At 37.3% G+C, this 20,046-nt stretch overlaps 1 protein-coding gene across 2 annotated transcripts in view; it reads right to left on the bottom strand.

The window, feature by feature from the left end:
- The window catches only part of ABCD3 (ATP binding cassette subfamily D member 3), a 75,218-nt gene that overhangs the window by 1,839 nt on the left and 53,333 nt on the right, over positions 1-20,046 (bottom strand). For both annotated transcript variants that reach the window (XM_042952928.1, XM_042952929.1), the window contains 9 exons: positions 18,523-18,614; positions 18,366-18,441; positions 18,176-18,239; positions 12,252-12,329; positions 12,080-12,145; positions 11,894-11,983; positions 11,299-11,418; positions 4,931-5,035; positions 1,908-1,964 (listed from right to left, as the gene is read on the bottom strand). In XM_042952928.1, coding sequence (XP_042808862.1) covers positions 1,908-1,964; positions 4,931-5,035; positions 11,299-11,418; positions 11,894-11,983; positions 12,080-12,145; positions 12,252-12,329; positions 18,176-18,239; positions 18,366-18,441; positions 18,523-18,614 — 748 coding nt within the window. The remainder of the gene's footprint in view (positions 1-1,907; positions 1,965-4,930; positions 5,036-11,298; positions 11,419-11,893; positions 11,984-12,079; positions 12,146-12,251; positions 12,330-18,175; positions 18,240-18,365; positions 18,442-18,522; positions 18,615-20,046) is intronic.

The following is a 20,046-nucleotide window of genomic DNA, read 5'->3' as shown; positions in this document are numbered from 1 at the left end:
GGCTCGGAGCCTGGAGCCTGTTTCCGATTCTGTGTCTCCCTCTCTCTCTGCCCCTCCCCCGTTCATGCTCTGTCTCTCTCTGTCCCAAAAATAAATAAAAAATGTTGAAAAAAAAAATTAAAAAAAAAAAAATAGCAACAATATAATTCTGCTTGGAGTGGATATAGTACTTTCCTTTATGAGAACTAAAATACCAGAATTCCTTATTATCTTGAAGGAACCAAATGTATAAGCCTCCTACAAATCAGAATGCTTCTGTAACTCCACAAAAACAAGGATCTGATCTTGGTTGTGTAAAAACACACTGACCAACAGGGCAGTCTTGAATACTTCCTTTATCTGGTTTCCTGGATCAGTGTGGGACCTCTAACTTAAGGCTTTTGTTAGTTCTTGGTCTTAGCAGAGGAGGAAAAGAGCTGTACAGAGTTCCTATATACCCTATCCACTGAAGACACTTAGGACGGCAGTTACAAAGGCTTCTGTTTTATTTAGTGGCTTTTTATTTACAGAAAGGACTTGTTTTTCCGTCTTCTATGTTGTTATTTCTTAGCTATTGTGGCCTCTGACATCTGAACGTGTCACCCCTCCTTCACATAATCAGTTCTTGATGTTTTGCTTGTGTGCACCACCAGAAAAAGAGGGGAAGTCAAGCCCAAGTCCTCTCACAGCCCTCTGGCTGTAATGTTTATGAACCCCTGAGAAAACACAAAGGCCTGGACACTTTTCAAACTGCTTTGTTATTCACTTTCTCACTTCATTCATGAAAAAATGGTCAAATTATGTCATAAGATCATAAAAAGAATCTTTAAAAGTCAAGCAGCTATACAGAATTCCATTATTTTTCACAAAACACTTTCATAGAGGCTATCTCTCCGATCCTCATGGTAATCTAGGAGACAGGAAGGCAACGATAAGAAACTTTATTAATGAAGGAAGCAACTGATGCCAGAAACAGTGGTGCTTAAACCCAGGTTTTCTGACTTTAAATCCCATCTCTTCATTTGATCATTTGTACACGATCACATAAACCATAAGGTTCTTGGGGGTAAAGACAGTACTCTGTATCCCTCAAGGACATTTATGTAGCCCAGTACTTGGTGAAAACGCTGCTCCATGAGGTATGTATTTTAAGGCACAAGATACCCTATACTATTGTTCTAATTTTTCTCAAACCCGTTCTTCTACCTAAAATGTATCATTTAGGAAGAAAAAGAAGGAAGAAAGAGAAAAAGAAAGTAGGGAGGGAGGGAAAATGAATCAACAGGGTTTAGTTTGGGGGTGTGATCACCTTACATCAAGAGCTGAAAAGAACTGCCACACCGAGAATGGCTCTGCTTAAGCACCAGAATAAATAGGGTATTGTACCAGTGCAAACCTCACGCAATCTCTGTGTAAATTATAACGACTACTTAATGATTCTATTTTGTTACAGTGCAATGGTAAACATAGCCGACATTATTCAGTTTCCCCTTCATAGCCATGATCTCACTAAAAATGTCCCTAAACCTTCTGCCATCTAATCCTCAAGACTCTTTCCCCTCCTGCCAATACTGGGTGGTGAGAAAAACTTTACTTAGCAATAGCTGTGATAAGGTTGTGTAAATTTTAGTCAGTTATACAACAGTCATTTATAAAAACAGAGAACCACAAGTGGTCTTCTAGTATCTCTCAAATACAACGAAGGCTTGTTTATATGTATTAGAACTTTCAAAACTGACAACTACAATAATATTTAAGAAAAACCGATTTTATTTTATATACCTGAAATAGAATCACCTTTTGTACTTCAAGGTATGTATTTAAAAGGGAACATACACCAAGAAATCTAAAAGCATATAACCACCTGAATGCACATATTTAAATAAGATAAAATTCCCCTATACCATTCAATGTTAAGAAATACAAACCTCATGGTGTTTCCAAAGAGACTTTCTATGTGACACAGTAAAGAGGGTGATGCCGACCTAAGAGAAAGAAAATGATTTAGGTTTACATCAACAACACAGAATCACAAATTAAACTAGTATATATTTTTAAGCTATTAAAATGACTGTCTTCAGAAGCTATAGTTAAAAATCAATGTGAAAGAGAAAAAATTACAATGGACGCCCCGATGTTCAAGGTAATGCAAAGTACTGACCATTGACCACATAACAAAAACAAACAAGTATCAATAAAGTCTTAAAAAATAAAAAAAACTAACAGGTACTAGCATTAAGTATACTATTTTGTATGGAGCAGAAAATATACATCCCAACACATTTCCTATTTTACTGCGAAAAATATATGAAAAGAGTACAAGAACAGTAAAAATAGCAAAAGGTCAAAATCAGGAAAATTAAATCTATATAATATAGTGTTGTCTACAGTACATCTGTTTTTCAAATACAGGATCATAATCCTTTATTGGAACCCCTGTTTTGGAATAGGTCTTGGAATTCAGATTTTGGAAAAGTAGTAGTATCATCACCGGAGGGTTCTGGGAAAGAATTCTGTAATTAAACACATGAATGTTTCTGTGGCAGCATGTAAGAACACTGACATTGAGACGTCTAAGAGTTTAAATATCTTTTGTTAGTTCAGGCAAAGTTTGGCTACCCAGTTGAGCTTGCTGCAAAATAATGAAAAATCTTGTGGTTTTAAAAGCTTATTGGTTTTCATTTTTTTATTTTGTTTTTAATTTTTTTTGAGAGAGAGGGAGCAAGAGAGCAGAGCAAGTGTGAGCATGAGTGAGGGAGAGGTAGAAGGGGAGGGAGAGAGGGAGGGAAGGAGAGAGGGAGTGAGGGAGGGAGAGAGAGAGAGAACGAGAGAAAGAGAGAGAGAATATCTTAAGCAGGCTCCACATCCAGCTCGGAGACCAACATGGGAGCGGGGCGGGGGGAGGCTCAATCCCATGACCCTGGGATCATGACCTGAGCTAAAATCAAGAGTCAGATGCTTAACCAACTGAGCCACCCAGACGCCCCAAAAAGCTTATTGGTTTTTAAACTGTATATAAAGATTTAGACTGTAATAAAGATTAAAAACAAAACACTAATCAATATAACTACAGATGCTGTGGATCAGTTCTCAACTGGGGACGGGAGGATTTTTATCCCTTAGAGGACACTTGGCAATGTCGTGGAGACATTCTTGATTGTCACAACTGAGAGCTACTGGCATCTAATGAATGGAGGTCAGAGATGCTGCCAAATATCCTATAACGCAAAGGAGAGCCCCCCACAACTAAGGATTATCCAGCCCAAAATGTCAGAAGAGCGGTGACTGAGAAACTCTGCTCTAGATCATGGTTTCTTAAAATGGATCTCTCAAGGCTGACAGAGATAAATGCCAGAATATCCAGAAAATTCCATCATGAGTTCTAATTTTATTTTCATTTTGATAATTTTTTAAAAATTAGCCTAAGTACATTCCGGATCATTTCGACATGAGATTTAAGTGCCCAAGTCTGGATTTATACTTCTGCTGGTACCAAGTGATTACTTAAAGTGACAGCACTTAAAACTTTTAATGCGCCGTGACTTTGGATGTCACGTGGAAAGGTTCTCAAACTGGTCAGAAACTGCATGACAAAATAAGTTACTAATAAAATACATTTCAGTGGTACAACACTTATTTAATCTTTGAGAGCTCACTTCAGAAATTATTTATTCTTATGATTCCACAATAATTGGATCAGATCTCAACTTAATGAAAGCATTCTTTTTGTTAGAATTGCTGAAGATACATAAACAAAATTCAAAATATAAGATCTGGACCTCAGACTGTATCTTTCCATAATTAAATCCTAAACCAGTGGTTTGGTTTCAGCAAAACAGTATTTACAGGTCTCTTTAATGTTACCAAATTGAAACTCTGTTTTGTCTGTACTTAATTTGTGAATTTACTAGTTCTGTGGCTGTAAATCAGCTCTAAGTTCAAGGAGCTCATACTTGATTTCATACTTATACATATTCAATTGCTGTTATAGTAGTATAAGCTAAATTATCAACTGGGAGTCCCATAAGAATTTTTTTCTTTTAAATGGAATCTATGCTTTATAGGAGAATCATATCTTATGTGGGGACTCACAGCCTACAACTAGATGTAAGAGGAAGTCGCATGGTCAAAACTACCAGCCTCTAAATCATTGATCAAATGGACTATACCTATAAATACCTCCAATACCTATAAATCTGAAAGTTTATATGAACAAATACATAGAGAAATTATAAATGACTGAAACGGATTCAAGAATAGAAAACAAACCATTACAGAAATAAAATCAGTAACGAAAATCTTCCTACAAAGATGAATGTAGCACATGCATTCCTTTGTCATCATGCCAATGCTTCTCAAACCTTAATGTGCATTTGAGAATTTTGTTAAAATGTGGACTCTGACTTGGTAGGGCCAGAGTCCGCATCCTAACAAGTTCCCGGGAGATGCTGCTGCTGCTGCTGCTGCTGCTAGTACCAACACTGATGGGTAGGAATTCACACTGTAAATATGCGATATGACCTTTTATGTGTACTATAAACCCCCAAAGAACAGCTACAAGTTGTTAAAAGACTCCTGTACTTCGTTTACTTACACAGAGCTGCGAATGGTTAGGATATACTGCTAGTAACCACTCAATAGTTACTTAAAGAAAAGGCTACCAAAAGAAACTTTGGTAAGAAAGTTGGAAGTAAGTTTAAATATACTATTTGTTTCAAATCTAAGATACGGCTAAAGAATTATATACAGAAATCATTTACAATTCTTTTTCTTTTATTCATATCTACTAATTATCATTTGAAATCTTTATTAAAGTCGATACATCCTTCTTTGATAGTAATTTCATTACTTAGTAACTTGAAATCTTCTCTTTGGACAGATATTTCGCTGGACACAGAGTACACAGAGAAGAATGACACAAACCCTAAAACTGAGAACCTGAAGTACTTACCTTTCGACAATGACTGTAAATGTAGCCTTCCACATCCACACTCACAGCACTTGTGCATTCGTCCAAAATGGCAAACTGGGGTTTATGATAAAATAACCTTGCCATCTGAAGCACAAAAAGAAATATTTTGTGTAATCACAACATGCAAAAACTAGTAAGCTCAACTAGATTTACACTTAGTCTTGTAAAAGAAGTACAAAAATTATTTTAACTTAAAAAATGTTTTCCCAAAACAGAAACAATATCAAAAAACCTGTTTTTACTTGTCTTCCCAAACAATGGGGAAAATGTAACACATGGGAAATACTGTTAAGAGTTCATCAAAACATTTAAGATGTGATGTGAAATGAAGTTGAGTTTCAAACTATCAGAGAAAGTTCTCTAAACAAGATTAGAGGGTATATACTGTAACCAAATCTTGGAATTCAGACTCTAGATGGCTCAAGTGCAAATATGTGTTTACTTCTAAATATTCTGTTACCTCAGTCATGGCAATTAATATTAAGCTGCCGATTAATATTTCCACCAATTATTTTTGAGTGCCCCTGTTTTATATCCCTGAGGTCAGTACTGGGTGTGCTCATTTTTTAAAGGCTCTGCAAATTTTGTAAGTAAAAATTAACATCAAGATCGTTACAGCTTCCATTTCTTTGATTGGCACAAATGCTGAACATTTGCTCATTTATTTTCCACACGTATTTTATTTTCTGGGAATTATTTACCCTGATCCTTTGTCTAACAGATATTCCAATTGGTCATCAGCCCCCAACAACGATCGCCATGTTGCAAGACCAATGGACACTTTTCCATCCTTACCCAATTTATCTTCTCTGCTACATGCAACTCAGATGACCACTTCCTCCTTCTTGAGAAAGTAACAGTGAAACCATAGTCTTAACGTTTCTTCTCACTTCTTAGGCTGCTTCCTCAGTTTCTTTTCCAGCATTTTCTTTTCTGCTGGACCACTAAATGTTGGGGTTCCTCAGGGCCAATTCCTAAGTCCTCTCCTCTTTTTCCTACACTGTCTGAGTGATCTCATTGAATCTCATTATCTCAAGTATTATTTACATTTGTAAACTCTCAATATGTATCTCTTGCCCATCCTTCTCTTCTAATTACAAGACTGATATATAAATATTCCTCTTTGATATTTCTACTTAGTTATCTGATTTTCCCCTTAAAATCCATTCATGTACTCCACCCCCATCTTAAACATTTCAGCAAATCACACTATCAAACAGCTGCTCAACCTAGAAGGCCATGAGTCCTCCTTGATCTTTCCCTTCTTCTCCTTCCTTCCACATTCCTACCCCTCATTTTTTTTAGTCCATTCGAGTAAGTCCTTCAGTCTTTTGTAGTCCACTCACTTTACTGCATCTCCAAAATCATGCCCTCAGCCCAGAATACAATCCTCTCCTGCCTAGAGGACCACAAATGGCCTATTTCCTCTTTCACTCCTCTCCAATCCATTTTCCCTGTAACTAGAAGGATTCTTCAGAAATGTAAATCCGAGAATTTCACTCTTCTGCTTAAACCCCTTCAACAACTTCTCACTTCACTAAGAACAAAACCCAAACTCCTTACAATGGCCCACAGACCCTGCATAATCGGATTCCTACTTACTTTCTAACCTCAACATTTCTAACCTCAACATGACCAGGACACAAGGTATCTAAGGCCAGAGAGGCTTAGCACATGTCATTTTTCTTAGGTCTCAAACACCGCACCGTACTCTGCTTCTCACATCTTTGAAATTTCTGTTTAGACCACCTCCTCAAACCTACCCTGACCCCTGTCCCACAGTCTAAGCGGGTCACTCCTTAACATCTCTGCAGTGCTTCATAGGTTTTGAACTGTGTGTTGTCTTGTTTCTTTGTCTACTCCTCTAGGCTAGTATATTTGCATAAGCAGAGATTATTTTAATCACTACTGTACACTCAATATTTGCATGAAGGAAACATTTAAATATTTGATAAATTAATGGCCAGAACATAAGCAGCTCTCTTGGGGTTTGTATCTATTTGATGAGGTGAGGAAGGGGAAGCATTAAGTATAGACTATGAAGAAGTTCAGCTGTGCAGAGAATGAAAGGTACAGACGACAGAGGTTAAGGCTGAGTTTGCCTTTTAGATCAGGGAGACCTGGAATGTCTTTCTGAAAGAGAAGGACCAGAAGAGATTGAATACAGGGTGTGTGTCTGCACATGTGCATAACCGAAGGAAAGAATATGATAAAGTCAGAGGAGAGAGGGTCCAAAAACATGGAGACACTGAGCTTTTCTCAAGAGGAAGGATGACATAGCCTCCACAGACAGAATGAGGGAGGTCAGGGCAGCCTAGTGCAAGCTCAATGAAGAGGATTGGTTATCTAAAGACATTCCACAAATGCCCCTCCTCTGTGTCCCCATGGAAGTCTCTGCATACCTACCTCACCACACCCAGCACATCGTGTAGCGATTTTCTCACATGTCTCTCTCCCACTCCGCCGTCAGTACTTGATCCCACAGTAGATCCCACAGAGATCGTGATGTGAATAAGTCCATGACCCCTGCAGCTGTACTGCCACCTGAGCTGGACACGCCACCGCCTACGCCTCGGTGGTCACCTTCACCCCCAGCCTTGTGTGGCAGCACACTTCACTGTGCTATTGCTCACCTTCCTCCATACACGGGGTACTCCGCAGTTCCTGCCCCAGGGGACTTGTGAGAACTGAATGGAGAGGGCTTAGCCTACCGCCTATCACCTATTAAGCACTCAATAAAAATGAGCTGTCATCTCACTGACATAACAGCTTCTCTTTCTCCTCTGAGGAGAAGTTGAGCTGTTCTGCAGAGAGACATGGAGTAGGCAATGAGGTAGAAAGCCTGAGATTGGTAGTTTATAAATGATACTCGTGGAAAATAAGAGAGAGGGGCAAAAGTAAGTAAATGACCACCTGACCGTGCTGTGGGCCCCTGGAAGACTGGAAGCCATGAAAGCGTGACGGCACCAACCCCCGTCACCCTGATCTTTCAGCTGTGCTCAGGAGCCTATGTACACAAACGCCAAGGCAAACAACTGCTCTTGGGCTGAGGCTGAGGTAATAAGAGGAAACAAAAAGTGGGAAAGGAAGTTAAAGGGAAGGGATCATTTGTTCATTGCTTTAAGAAATACTACCTGAGTACCTTCTATGTGCCAGGACCTGGATTATTAAGTTTGTACTGGACAGAAAGGAGGCAGAGTCAGAAGGGGACTTATCAATCATAAGAAAAGGGATGGGTCAATATTCAAAATATCAGGGTGTCTGAAGCAAGGAGACAGTTGCCAATTAGGTAAAAGAAAAAGAATTGCAAAAATGGATTTAAAAAACACTAAAAATTTTATGACAATGGTATCTCTGGTAAGGGGGGTTTTGGCCCTTCTTTATACTTTTAAAAATATTCCAACTTTTCTATCATACATACTTTTTCATAATTAAAAAGAAAAAACTTTCCTAAATAGGAAGAACAAGAATAGAGGAGTAGGAAAGATAACTATCAATCAGAGAAGTAAGATATTGCAACTTAACGATACTGGGTAGAGCAACCCTGGCTGGTAATGGCTGGGCCCAAACAAGTGCAGGGGAGGTAAGGAAGATGTTACTTGAGACTGTAACAGACAGTGAGAGAAGGGAACTGGACAGACAGTCCACCTGTGATACAGCCACTGGAGGCTGTATCACATATTGGTCAAGAGCCAAGAATTCTGGGGGTGCCTGGGAGGTTCAGTCAGTTAAGCATCTGACTTCAGCTCAGGTCATGATCTCACAGTTCATAGGTTTCAGCCCCATATCAGGTTCCACAAGGACAGTGTGGAGCCTGTTTGGGATTCTTTCTCTGCCCCTCTCCCACTCTCTCTCTCAAAAATAAATGAATAAACTTTAAAAAAAAAAAAAAAAGAGCAAGAATTCTGGTGTCAGACCCACCTGCACTTGAATCTCCATTCTGCCACTCAGTAGCCTGCAAGGCTTTCCCTTGTCTGTACCTTAATTGACAGGGTTGCCAGGAGAGTTAGATAGAGTTTGCCACGCAAAACCAATCCTTCCCTCGTGTTATCCCAGTGCACCTTCCTTACAGCTGTAACTGAAGACTGCCTTGTGTGTGAGATAGCTGAGAATATCTGTATCTCCTCACTCAATTATCAAGGGCAGGCACCTATCTCAGTGCCTGCACAGAGTAGATTCCCAGCTAATAGTGAACTCTGTGAAAATTATACCATAATTAAGGTTTTTTTCACTAAGATCATGGAATAATAATCTCATTTCCCTACATTTATACTGACGTTTTTCAAGGAACTTTTAGAAATGTGTTCACCAGACCTCCCTTTATTCAAAGGTATTATTCCATTCCCTCAAATTTAAATGTGACTTTCCTTACCCAAAAGTTCCTTTGGTTCATCTGTTTATACCAACCATCACTCTTACAGATTCACTGTTTGGGGTGGTTAGACCTTTCAAGCTTATTACTCCTAAAAAATTATAATTTTTATAACTTATAAAAATTATGTCCTCTCTTCCCTCAATTGTTTACTTTGAAAATTTTCAAGTCTACCCAGAACTGTAGGAACAGTAAAGTGACCACACAAAAACTCTTCGCCCAATTTCACCAACATCAACATCTGTTGCATTAGCCTTCTCTCTCTCCCCACAAACCTTTTGAAGGTAGCAAAGCAATATGCTTGATTTTAAATTTCAGTCAGTTCTGCAAACACTGGTCTACACAGAACACACCTGCCAATGGCTTGGTCGTGCAGCCCTGTCATGGGTAAGCTCCTCCATTTCCCAACCAACTCCAGAGTGGCTCATCTGGTTTTATTTTATTTTTTAATTTTTTTTTCTAACGTTTATTTATTTTTGAGACAGAGAGACAGAGCATGAATGGGGGAGGGGCAGAGAGAGAGGGAGACACAGAATCTGAAACAGGCTCCAGGCTCTGAACTGTCAGCACAGAGCCCGACGCAGGGCTCGAACTCACAGACTGTGATATCATGACCTGAGGTGAAGTCCGACGCTTAGCCGACTGAGCCACCCAGGCGCTCCAGAGTGGCTCATCTGGTTTTACAGGGCTCCTTCTTTGGCCCTTGTCCTCTCCCTAACACATTCTCTCACTCCTCCAGACCTTGAACTTCTTATCTTCAAAGAAGAACTATCCCTTCTGTACCCTACACATAGAGTTCTTAGTTCAGCACATTTATTTTTCTTTCTCTGGATTTATACTGTGTCCATTTGTGAATCTTGACTTATCCCTCCATCTTCTTTGAAGTCATGGTAACAAGAATTTAAATTTGCTCTACTGACTTGTAGTTATTTCTATAGTCATCTACTAAATTGATTCCAGAAACCCCAATCACTTCAAATTCTCACTCCTACCACCCAATTTCCATTTTGAGTATGGCTGACATCTCTTTTCTTTTGTTTATGACTCATTCTTCACTCTATCAATTAATCTTATGCTATAGCACTAGCCAGACAAATCACTATTAAGTTCATATAGAATGGGTATGTTTTGGGAAAAATAATATGCAGTATCAGGGAATAGGAGGCAACAGAAAAGGGAGAATAGAATCTAAAGATAATGAGTAAGCAATTCAGCAATAAGCCATTTCTTTTACTGTTTTTCCTTAGCCACAGTTCTAATTTCCACAAGGTTAACACACTGGAAAAAAAATTCCTCTGGATCTGCGCAAACTATGGTATGCAGGGTTAGAAAATGACTCTTTAAAACTTATCCCTCTTAACAGAGTACTCAAGGTATCACTCTTAATATGCAGTGTCCTGTAGTCAAGTTTGATCAGGAATAAGTTTAGACAATCATAAAATTAAAACAGTTCCTTGCAAACCCTTCTTCATATTAGGAAAATGTAAGAAATCTAAATAATTTTGGGTAGCAGATACTGAGCCCTGAAACCAGGACACACATAATGGTAGAGGGAAGGGCAGGAACAGAATAAAGTGGGAACAAAGTTAGAGTGGATGATTTCTACTACCTTCTGATATTTCAGAAAGAAAAGCTTCAGTGAGAGGTCAACAGGAAAAAGATATAAGACATCTTGGACTACCATATAACCCAGGATCAATGTGATGGAAAGTTTCCCCAACTTTAATTAATCCCCAATGAATTAATAGTAATATAATTAGAAAATTTATGGATTTTTCAGACTTCTAAATGTACATGCAAGTTATGTATTTTCAAGCATTTCTATTATCATTTAAACTAATCCATTCAACAATACTTGCTAAATAAAAAGATTAAGATAAAACTGTGTGCCTTGATTAATCAAAATACTGGACTGTAAGAGTGACCCTAAGCAATCAGTTGCCCTGTCATGCAATATAGTCCAAGAATAACTTACCGCCATTCTTTGTTTCTCTCCACCACTGAGGACATCCATCCAATCCTGAACACTGTCCCAGCCTCCTTCACGTTCAAGGATATGACCCAACTGGACATTATCTAAGTATTCCTTTAGTACCTTTCAGCAAAATGATTAAAGATTAAATCACACGTAATGTAAACCAACATTCTCTAGCTTGCTTTATTTTTTAAACTAGAATCGCTGTAATTCTACTGCCAATATTACTTACAGGGGCACATTTCACAAAAGAATGTGGCACAAAGATAGCCCTAAATCCTTTACTTCCTATCTATGCTAACTTTGACATATGTGGTAGCTTAAAGAGAATAACACTATTGCATATAATTAAAAGATAAGGGCAATGAAAAAAAAAAAAAGTAATAGTGTAAAGACAGGTTAAATTCACCAAACCATATTTAAGCAAAGTAGATAACATCTTACCTCAACTTGGAAAGTTGTAATTAATGACAAGGTTTTAGAAGGCTTTTCAGGCTAGGATAAACTACCTGGCAGTTAAAATGCTTAACTGATTAAGATAAAGAATCTGATATGGAGGATTTCCAGTAGGTCTAGTCCATAAGCATCTCCTTACTAGGTCAGATATCCCCTTCCTTTTCTGATCTTCTCTTCCATCTGGATATATCACTTGGTCTCGAAGTGTTCCAAGGGTCATATAAGGTCTCTGATAGTGGCAGAGCAAAAATTATTATAAGTGAATTCTTTAAAAATAAATGAAAAGATCTTTAAATCAAAGATTACAAAATAAACAAGGTCTTACCTGAGGAACATAGAATAACTTTCCTCTCTCAGGTTTAGTTAGACGCCCTCCAAAAAGAGGCCATAACTATAAAAGGAAAAGGAAGGGGGAGAGGAGCAATTATAAATTTCACCATGTAGTAGATTATATGGCAAAACAAGACTACAATATCTTGAGGCCAATTTGTACTTACTTCACCAAGAACACGGAAAAGTGAACTCTTCCCACAGCCATTTGGACCACAAATTAAAACATTGGCCCCAGATCGAACCTGAAAATCAGTCCATGAATTAATAGGGAATATATACTCAGTGAACATTTCTTTTGAGTCAAATTGTTCTTTGCTAACGATAAGCTTTTTAGTTTGTCTATAACTGTGATAATAGGTAGAAGCAGTGGAGGGTTTGGTTGACCTTTCATTTTTGTTTACTTTCAATATTTACTCACTTTTTTCATTTAAAAGTCAATGACTGCAGCTTATAAATTTTGAGAATTCTTGAAAACAAGTATGTGTGTATATGTTTTCAAAAAAAAAAAATGGAATCATACTATGTATGTTCTATATGTTATTTAATAATATATCACAAATATTCTTCTAAGTCAGTATACTCAGATTCCTCCCATTCTATTTTTAAAGGCCTACAGTGTATTCCATTCTAAGAATGTACCCTAATTTATTTAACTACCTCCTTTTTGTTAGGTCTTTTGCATTTTGCTTTGCTCTTTTAGATAATACTGCAATGAACTGGAATCAGTGAGTGAATTTATGCATTGGTGAGAAATGTGTCTATACAGATCAGATTCTTAGAAGTATATATGCATTATTAATATTTACAAGTGCCACCAAATCGCTCTGCAATGATGTAAAGTTAAATGAAAAAAACGTAATCAAGAGTGGTTAAGTTCTGAGCTTATGGTCTCATATAAGTGTTAATCAACCCTGTGAAAAATCAGAAACCTGGGTTAGAATTTCAGCTCACAACATTACAGAGCAATGTATCACAGCAGGAAAGGAGACAACAAAGGTATGAGTTACGCTAGCTGTGGAACCTGCCTTTGACAAATTTTTTTAACTGTTGAGGCCTTATGTTCTTATTACTTAATTGAATGAATACTTTTGGAATGCTCAGTGTCAGGTTCTGCTTTAGGTAATGGAGCTATACTAATGAATAAAAAAAAAAACAAAACCTGCCCGTACCAGTTTACATTCTAGTGGGAGAGACATAAGATAAAGAATACACACAAGAAATGAGTAAACTAAACAGTATCTTAGAAAATAAGTGCTATGGAAAAAAATATATACCAAGGTAAGGAAATTTGGAAGCGGTTAGGGGAGGTTACGTTTTGAAGGTGGCCAGACCAGGACTCATTGGAAATGACAACTGGGCAACTTTGAAAGGAGTAAATTAGGAGTTTATCTAGAGGAAGACTGCTCTAGCCTAACCCTACCCACAAAAAGCTGGTTCAAAGGCACTGAAGCAGGAATGTACGTATCCTTGTCAAAAAACAGAAAAGAGGTTGAGAAAACAGAGAGAGAGGAAGGAGTAGTAGGAAAAGACCTGAGAGAAGTAAGAGGTTGGTGGAAAGCAGTGCAGGCAAATCCTACAGGGCACTGGGAGCCACTGAAAGGACTGCCTTTTACTCTGATGAAACACAGAGCCATCAGCATTAGCCACAACAGCCAAAGGTGGCAGCAACCCAGAAGGATGAAGGGATAAACAAAATGTAGACTATACGTACAATGGAATAGGATTCAGCCTTGAAAAGGAAGGACATTCTGACACGTGCTACAACATGGATGAAACTTCAAGAAATAAGCTAGACACAAAAGGACAACTGCTGTATGATTCCACTTATATGAGGTCCCTAGAATAGTCATATCTATAAAGTAGAATAGTAGTTACCAGGGGTTGGGGAGAGTGGGAAATCAGGAATTATTGTTTAATGGGTCCAGAGTTTCTGTTGGTTACGATAAAAATTTGTGGAGATGGTTAGTTGGTGATGGCTGCACAACACTATAAATGAACTTAATGGCACTGAACTGTTTACTAAAAAATGGTTAAAAGAGTCAATTTTATGTTATGTGCATTTTGCCACAATAAAAAAATTTAATGGTAGAAAGGGATAAATTGTACGTTATGTATATTTTACCACAGTAACAAAAGAATGAGCTTCTTTTTAAAAATGGTTGAGAATCTGATGAATGGATAAAGAAATTGTGGTTTATATACACAATAGAGTACTACATGGCAATGAGAAAGAACGAAATATGGCCCTTTGTAGCAACGTGGATGGAACTGGAGAGTGTGATGCTAAGTGAAGTAAGCCATACAGAGAAAGACAGATACCATATGTTTTCACTCTTATGTGGATCCTGAGAAACTCAACAGAAACCCATGGAGGAGGGGAAAGAAAAAAAAAAAAAAGAGGTTAGAGTGGGAGTGAGCCAAAGCATAAGAGACTCTTAAAAACTGAGAACAAACTGAGGGTTGATGGGGGATGGGAGGGAGGGGAGGGTGGGTGATGGGTATTGAGGAGGGCACCTTTTGGGATGAGCACTGGGTGTTGTATGGAAACCAATTTGACAATAAATTTCATATATTGAAAAAAAAATGGTTGAGAATGACTAGCCTACCACATAACTGATCTACAAAAAAATACCACATCTTATGTACTTCAGTGTTAGAGAATGAACTATACTGAATGATTTTTCCAGAAAAATGAACTATCCCATTTTCCGAGAAATTATTTTTAAAGAATCTTTTTGATGGACTTCTAAGGAATTACCTATTACCTTTTCCTGTGAAACTGAATATAGTGAATATTTCTGATTATATATAATAATTTTACTTTACTATAATGGTGATTCCTTAGGAGCTCCTAAAGTTCAGGACTGTTAATTAAATGGTTCCCCACTACTATGCTTTGAGTCATATCAATCATATAGACCTTCTTCTGTTCCTAACTGTTCATTGTGGTTTTCACTGATATCCAATACTTCTCCACTCTATTTGGTGCAATATGCCAGGAAATCCAAAAACCAAATTTATAATGACATGTAAAAATAATAATTAGACTTACAGACATCTGTAAGCACTCTCTTATGCTCAAATGTCTTGGATTCAGCCATAACTTTACCCCCATGGCTTTTGGTAATGGTGGGCAAACTTCTGATTATGACTCAGTCATGATAAGCCAGCGATAATTTTTCCATGGTAAAGATTTATAAAAATGTCCCCCCACCCCAGCTTAAATGAAGACTAAAAGACAAGGGTAACTTTCACTTATGGCCTTTTATAGTTACGAAGTTCTTAATAACACTATAATTACTGAGGTTCCGGGATCGGTTTAAGGGGTCAACAAGTGCTCTGTACCACTATATTTTTACCAATAAAATATTCCCCCAGATATAAGACTTCATCAAAAACAGTTGTACACATAAATATGATTTAAGTAAAAAAGAATATACAAAAGTATGCTGCTTATGAAGATTCACAGGCTTCTTCAAGCATTATAAATGTGCCTTACTAAAAAAGTAAAAATCTGAGTAACTTACAAAGTACTATTTTAATGCCTACATTATAATCCACAAGTCTTTAATCTCTGAGGGTCTCTTCAGTCTACATCTGAATGGATAAATACATCTGTGGTGGGGGAGTTTATAAAGGAATGAGGGATAAAATCTCCTATCCTAAAGAGGTGTATATTATCTTGTTATTAGGTGACCCAAAAGACAAAATAACCATAAAGCATTAAACATTTATTTTTTGGTGGCCAAGTCTGTTTTATTATGCCTCTTTTCAGGAGAAAGGAATCCTTATTTTCAAGTAAGCCAAATGGGTAGAAAATAACTAAAGGTTACAAAGAAGTAAAGGATGTTTGTTAAATAAAGGAAGGCTACATTAAGGAAAATGACAGAAATAAAGGAGAAAAAGCCAAGTCTAACTTAAAACACCTAACTCAGAGAAAGACAGAAGAGGAATATATTACACTAGGCCCAAAGAGCACAAGTCAAAGAAACAGTTTCCATTGGAAGAGAAAACAAAATAAGAATCAACAGGAGAGATCACAGGTCCTATGAAACATGGTCACAAAGTAACACACAAGCAGGGGCATAACTAGGGACTCAAAAGACTTTCCAAGTGAAACCAAAATAAGAGCAAAAAGTAACGGTCTTTCTGAGACTATAAAAGTGAAGCTATAGGCACTAGCCAGAAGTTTATTAAATCCAAACATAGGGACTTTAAAAAGAAGGGCTTCAGGACTAAGAGGAGAGTGACACCTTTAGCATGATACCCATGTGACAAAGTAGGCAATACCTCAGACAATAATCGGGATCTTTTCTATTCCGTGTATCTGTACGTATAGATCCCAAATCCATTCTCACTATGCTTAATCAAGTATACATCTGTATTGTTGGTGTAATCTATTTCTGCATCAAGACAAAGTGAGGGAAAGTGGGAGAAAGGGCCAAGAGGATTCTTCACTGGAGAAATCCTATGGCCCTCCTTCACCCTGGTGTAACAAAAATGGGGTTCTGAGCTCTTCTTTATCCCTGAAATCAAGCCAGGTAGATGGCTTACCTACTATGCCAAGGGAGCACACCACAATGACTGGCACACCGAGAATTAAATAAGACACTTCTGGGATACTTGGGAGTCATTCATTATTTACCAATTATATTTACACTTTCCCTATGTATTCTTGTGTTTCCTGGCTTGAAAATAAATATGGTAATATATAATACTCATTGTCAAATAAGTTCAAAGTACTTTGCATAGCTAACATTTTTCATTTTTATAGTTCCTTAAAAAGAAAGTGGGGACATACTTAAAAAATATACATTACTAACAGGAACAAAATCGAAGACTTGCTGAAGATTATAACAATTGCAAAACAAATCCAGTAATGATACTTATTTTATCAACTATCAGACATTTCTTTTTTATTACTATTTTAATGTTTATTTATTTTTGAGAGGGAGACAGAGAGAGAAAGTGAGGGGCGGGGAGGGGCAGAGAGAGGGAGACACAGAATCTGAAGCAGGTTCCAGGCTCTGAGCTGACAGCTCAGAGCCCAACGCAGGGCTTGAACTCACGAACCATGAAATCATGACCTGAGCCGCAGTCAGACACTTAACCGACTGAGCCACCCAGGGGCCCCAACTATCAGACATTTCTAAAGTGAAAGTAGTTGAAAAGACGCTCCACATAAAACAAATTATAGAAGGCCACTCATGTAGGCATGTGGAGAAGAATTCTAGAGCTGTGCTGTCCAATATGGTAGCCACTAGGTCAGTCACGTGTAGCTATTTAAGATCTAACTTATTAAAATTAAATTTTAAGTGTGGCTACTACATTGGACAAAGCAAACATGGCACATTTCCATCACTGCAGACGGTTCAATGGGACAGTGTTGTTCTAGAGAAATGATATCTAGACCTGGGGAGACAGCCTCCATGATAGGAATTTGTTACTAATCAACAAGATTTTCAGATCTGAACTATTCATAAAGTCGTAACAGACATATAACCTAATAGTTATAGTTCCTCAGGTCTGGGAATGTCTTATAAATCACAAAACTACGCATCTTTGCTGCTTCTTTTTAATGGCGTCTGCTATATCCCCATTTGATTAACAGACCACACTGACTCAGCAGCACTATTCACTTGGCATGAGATGTTACTGCAGTGCTACTGTGCTGCTCTTCCATGTTTTCAGTTATAACAAATTCTGTATTTTGTTTGTATAGGTATAGACCCTCCTGCACGGTCAAAACAATACCAAACCATAGTTTTTTTTAACTTAGAATAAAATTATATTGCATGTTTAAATACTCATTCCTCACCAGAGATTACAAGTAACTATACCTTCTATCGCTTTCTTGAGACAGACTTCATTTGCAAAAGATTTTTTCATAGTAATATAGGAAACTTTAAAGTTCTGACAATTAAGAAAAATAGATTTCTAAGTGTTTCAAAGACTTACTTTTTAAAACAATTTTGCGGATTCAGAGACTAAGACAAGCCTTACAGTTATTTTAAATATTCAGAAAACAGTTTTCCATTTCACTTTCTGAATCTGATCTAAGCTTTTATACAATCATTTAAAAACTTACTTCAAAATTAAGGTCTTGAATCAAGATATCTCCGTTTGGCGTTGCTAAAGGAACATGATCAAATCTACAGAGGAAATTGATAAAAAAAATTAAAATTTTACATTAAATACTAAGCAAATGCAGCTGAAAGAGAAAGGCTATTATGCAGTTAGCAAATGTTTATGGTGCTAAAGAACTTTTCAATACATACTTTATAATGTTATCAGCATTGAAGATCTCTCCAGCACCAGGTATCAAGGGAATGACTTGTGCTCCTTCTTCAATACCTTAAGTGGAAAATAAGTATTAAAGCACCACATTATGTCAGCCAAAATTTAAACTACATGGCCCAGTGCATTCATATTTACCCCTTTCCTGTTGTGAGACCATGGTGCGTTCATATTTGCCTTGATTTAAATCCTTCAGTACTTGCATTAATTCTGTAATCCGAGCAGTAAAACTAAAAAAAAAAACACACAAAAAAAAGTCCTAATGAAAACTCCAAAGGCCATCATATCTCTATTATTTTTGTTATTTATTTGAGATGTAACGACATATGACATTGTGTAAGTTCAAAACTTATTCAAACTGAACTCGTTTCCAAAATTATAATTTAGTTTAAATGAAATAACCTAAAAGAAGAAGTCTTATCATCAGAAAGTATGAGCGCTAATAGTGTATGCATGCTTTATTATGTTTCAGTAGGACAACAGGAACAGGATAAGGGAAGAGGTTTCATAGGATCCCCACCTCAACACATAGTTACTTCTTTTAACAGGTGAGACAAGAAAGTTGTATGCCACTAGAATTTTAAGGAAGTTTCTAGTAGATACTAGACTAGTAGACTAAGGACTAGTACTAGTGCATTCCTTAGACATAGGAAGTATGGACCGAGTTCCTGCTAGAATGAGCTACAATGCCAAGTATAGTTAGCTTCTCCGTCTGAGGAAGGCGTTTATTACAAGTATGCCAAAATGCCTGCTACCTTCCTATAAACATGGACAAATACGGATGATTCCTCTCTTTCCTACTTCAAAAGGGAGAAAAGATGAAGTGTTAATATTAGCTGGAAATCACTGTGGCAATAGAGAGAAATCAAAGCTAATGCCAAGACATTGAGGAAATAAAAATAACACGATGGTCAAAGAGAAAGCAATCTGCATCAAAGAATCAAAAGAGTGAAAATCAAGCAGAAACCTTCCAAAGGAACAGAAGCACCCCATCTACCATGAACCATAAAGACATGAGAAAAGTTATTAACAAGCAGGAAGAGTGTCCGCATTCTCAAGAGAAACAGACTCCTCATAGCAGTAGACAATCTCCTCTATCTTGCAATGAAGCCCTAAACTGCCATAGAAGATAAGGAAGAATAAAGAAGAAACATGCGGATGGGTCACAGGTCTGGGAAGGATCCGATGTGATCCAGTTTCTTCAGAAGTACTTTTTACATGATGGTGTTTTTTACACCATACCAAGCCCTTTATATTAGAGCTTAAAATACTGAAATATTTAATTCCATTTTATGGTCTAAGAACAATTTCACCTAACAGTATGACCATATTTACAACTGCAGCCACAGACACCACGAAGTGACTTTTTACTTTTTACCCATTAAAATCAACTTCATCTGTGTTTATCCTTTGCTAGGTTGCCAGTAACAAGACCTATGGGGAAAAAAAGTACAGAGGAGGACAAAAAAGTTCAAATGCAAAAATTCTCTTCATTAACTTAATTTTCTGTAAATTAAGAAAAGACTGCCATGACTTAACATTTCCCAACTTATCGAATACTAGTGTCCGTAGAGCAGACAGCTTAAGAACCACTAACCTGGTTGAAGGCTCAAAACAGCTGTCTTAAGCAAACATGAAAAGTTTACTATCAGAGAAAAATCT

Source organism: Panthera leo, chromosome C1 (genome assembly GCF_018350215.1).
Source record: "Panthera leo isolate Ple1 chromosome C1, P.leo_Ple1_pat1.1, whole genome shotgun sequence".
Lineage (NCBI taxonomy): Eukaryota > Metazoa > Chordata > Mammalia > Carnivora > Felidae > Panthera > Panthera leo.
Note: the sequence above shows the minus strand (reverse complement) of the source record. Positions and strands in the feature narration are given on the sequence as shown.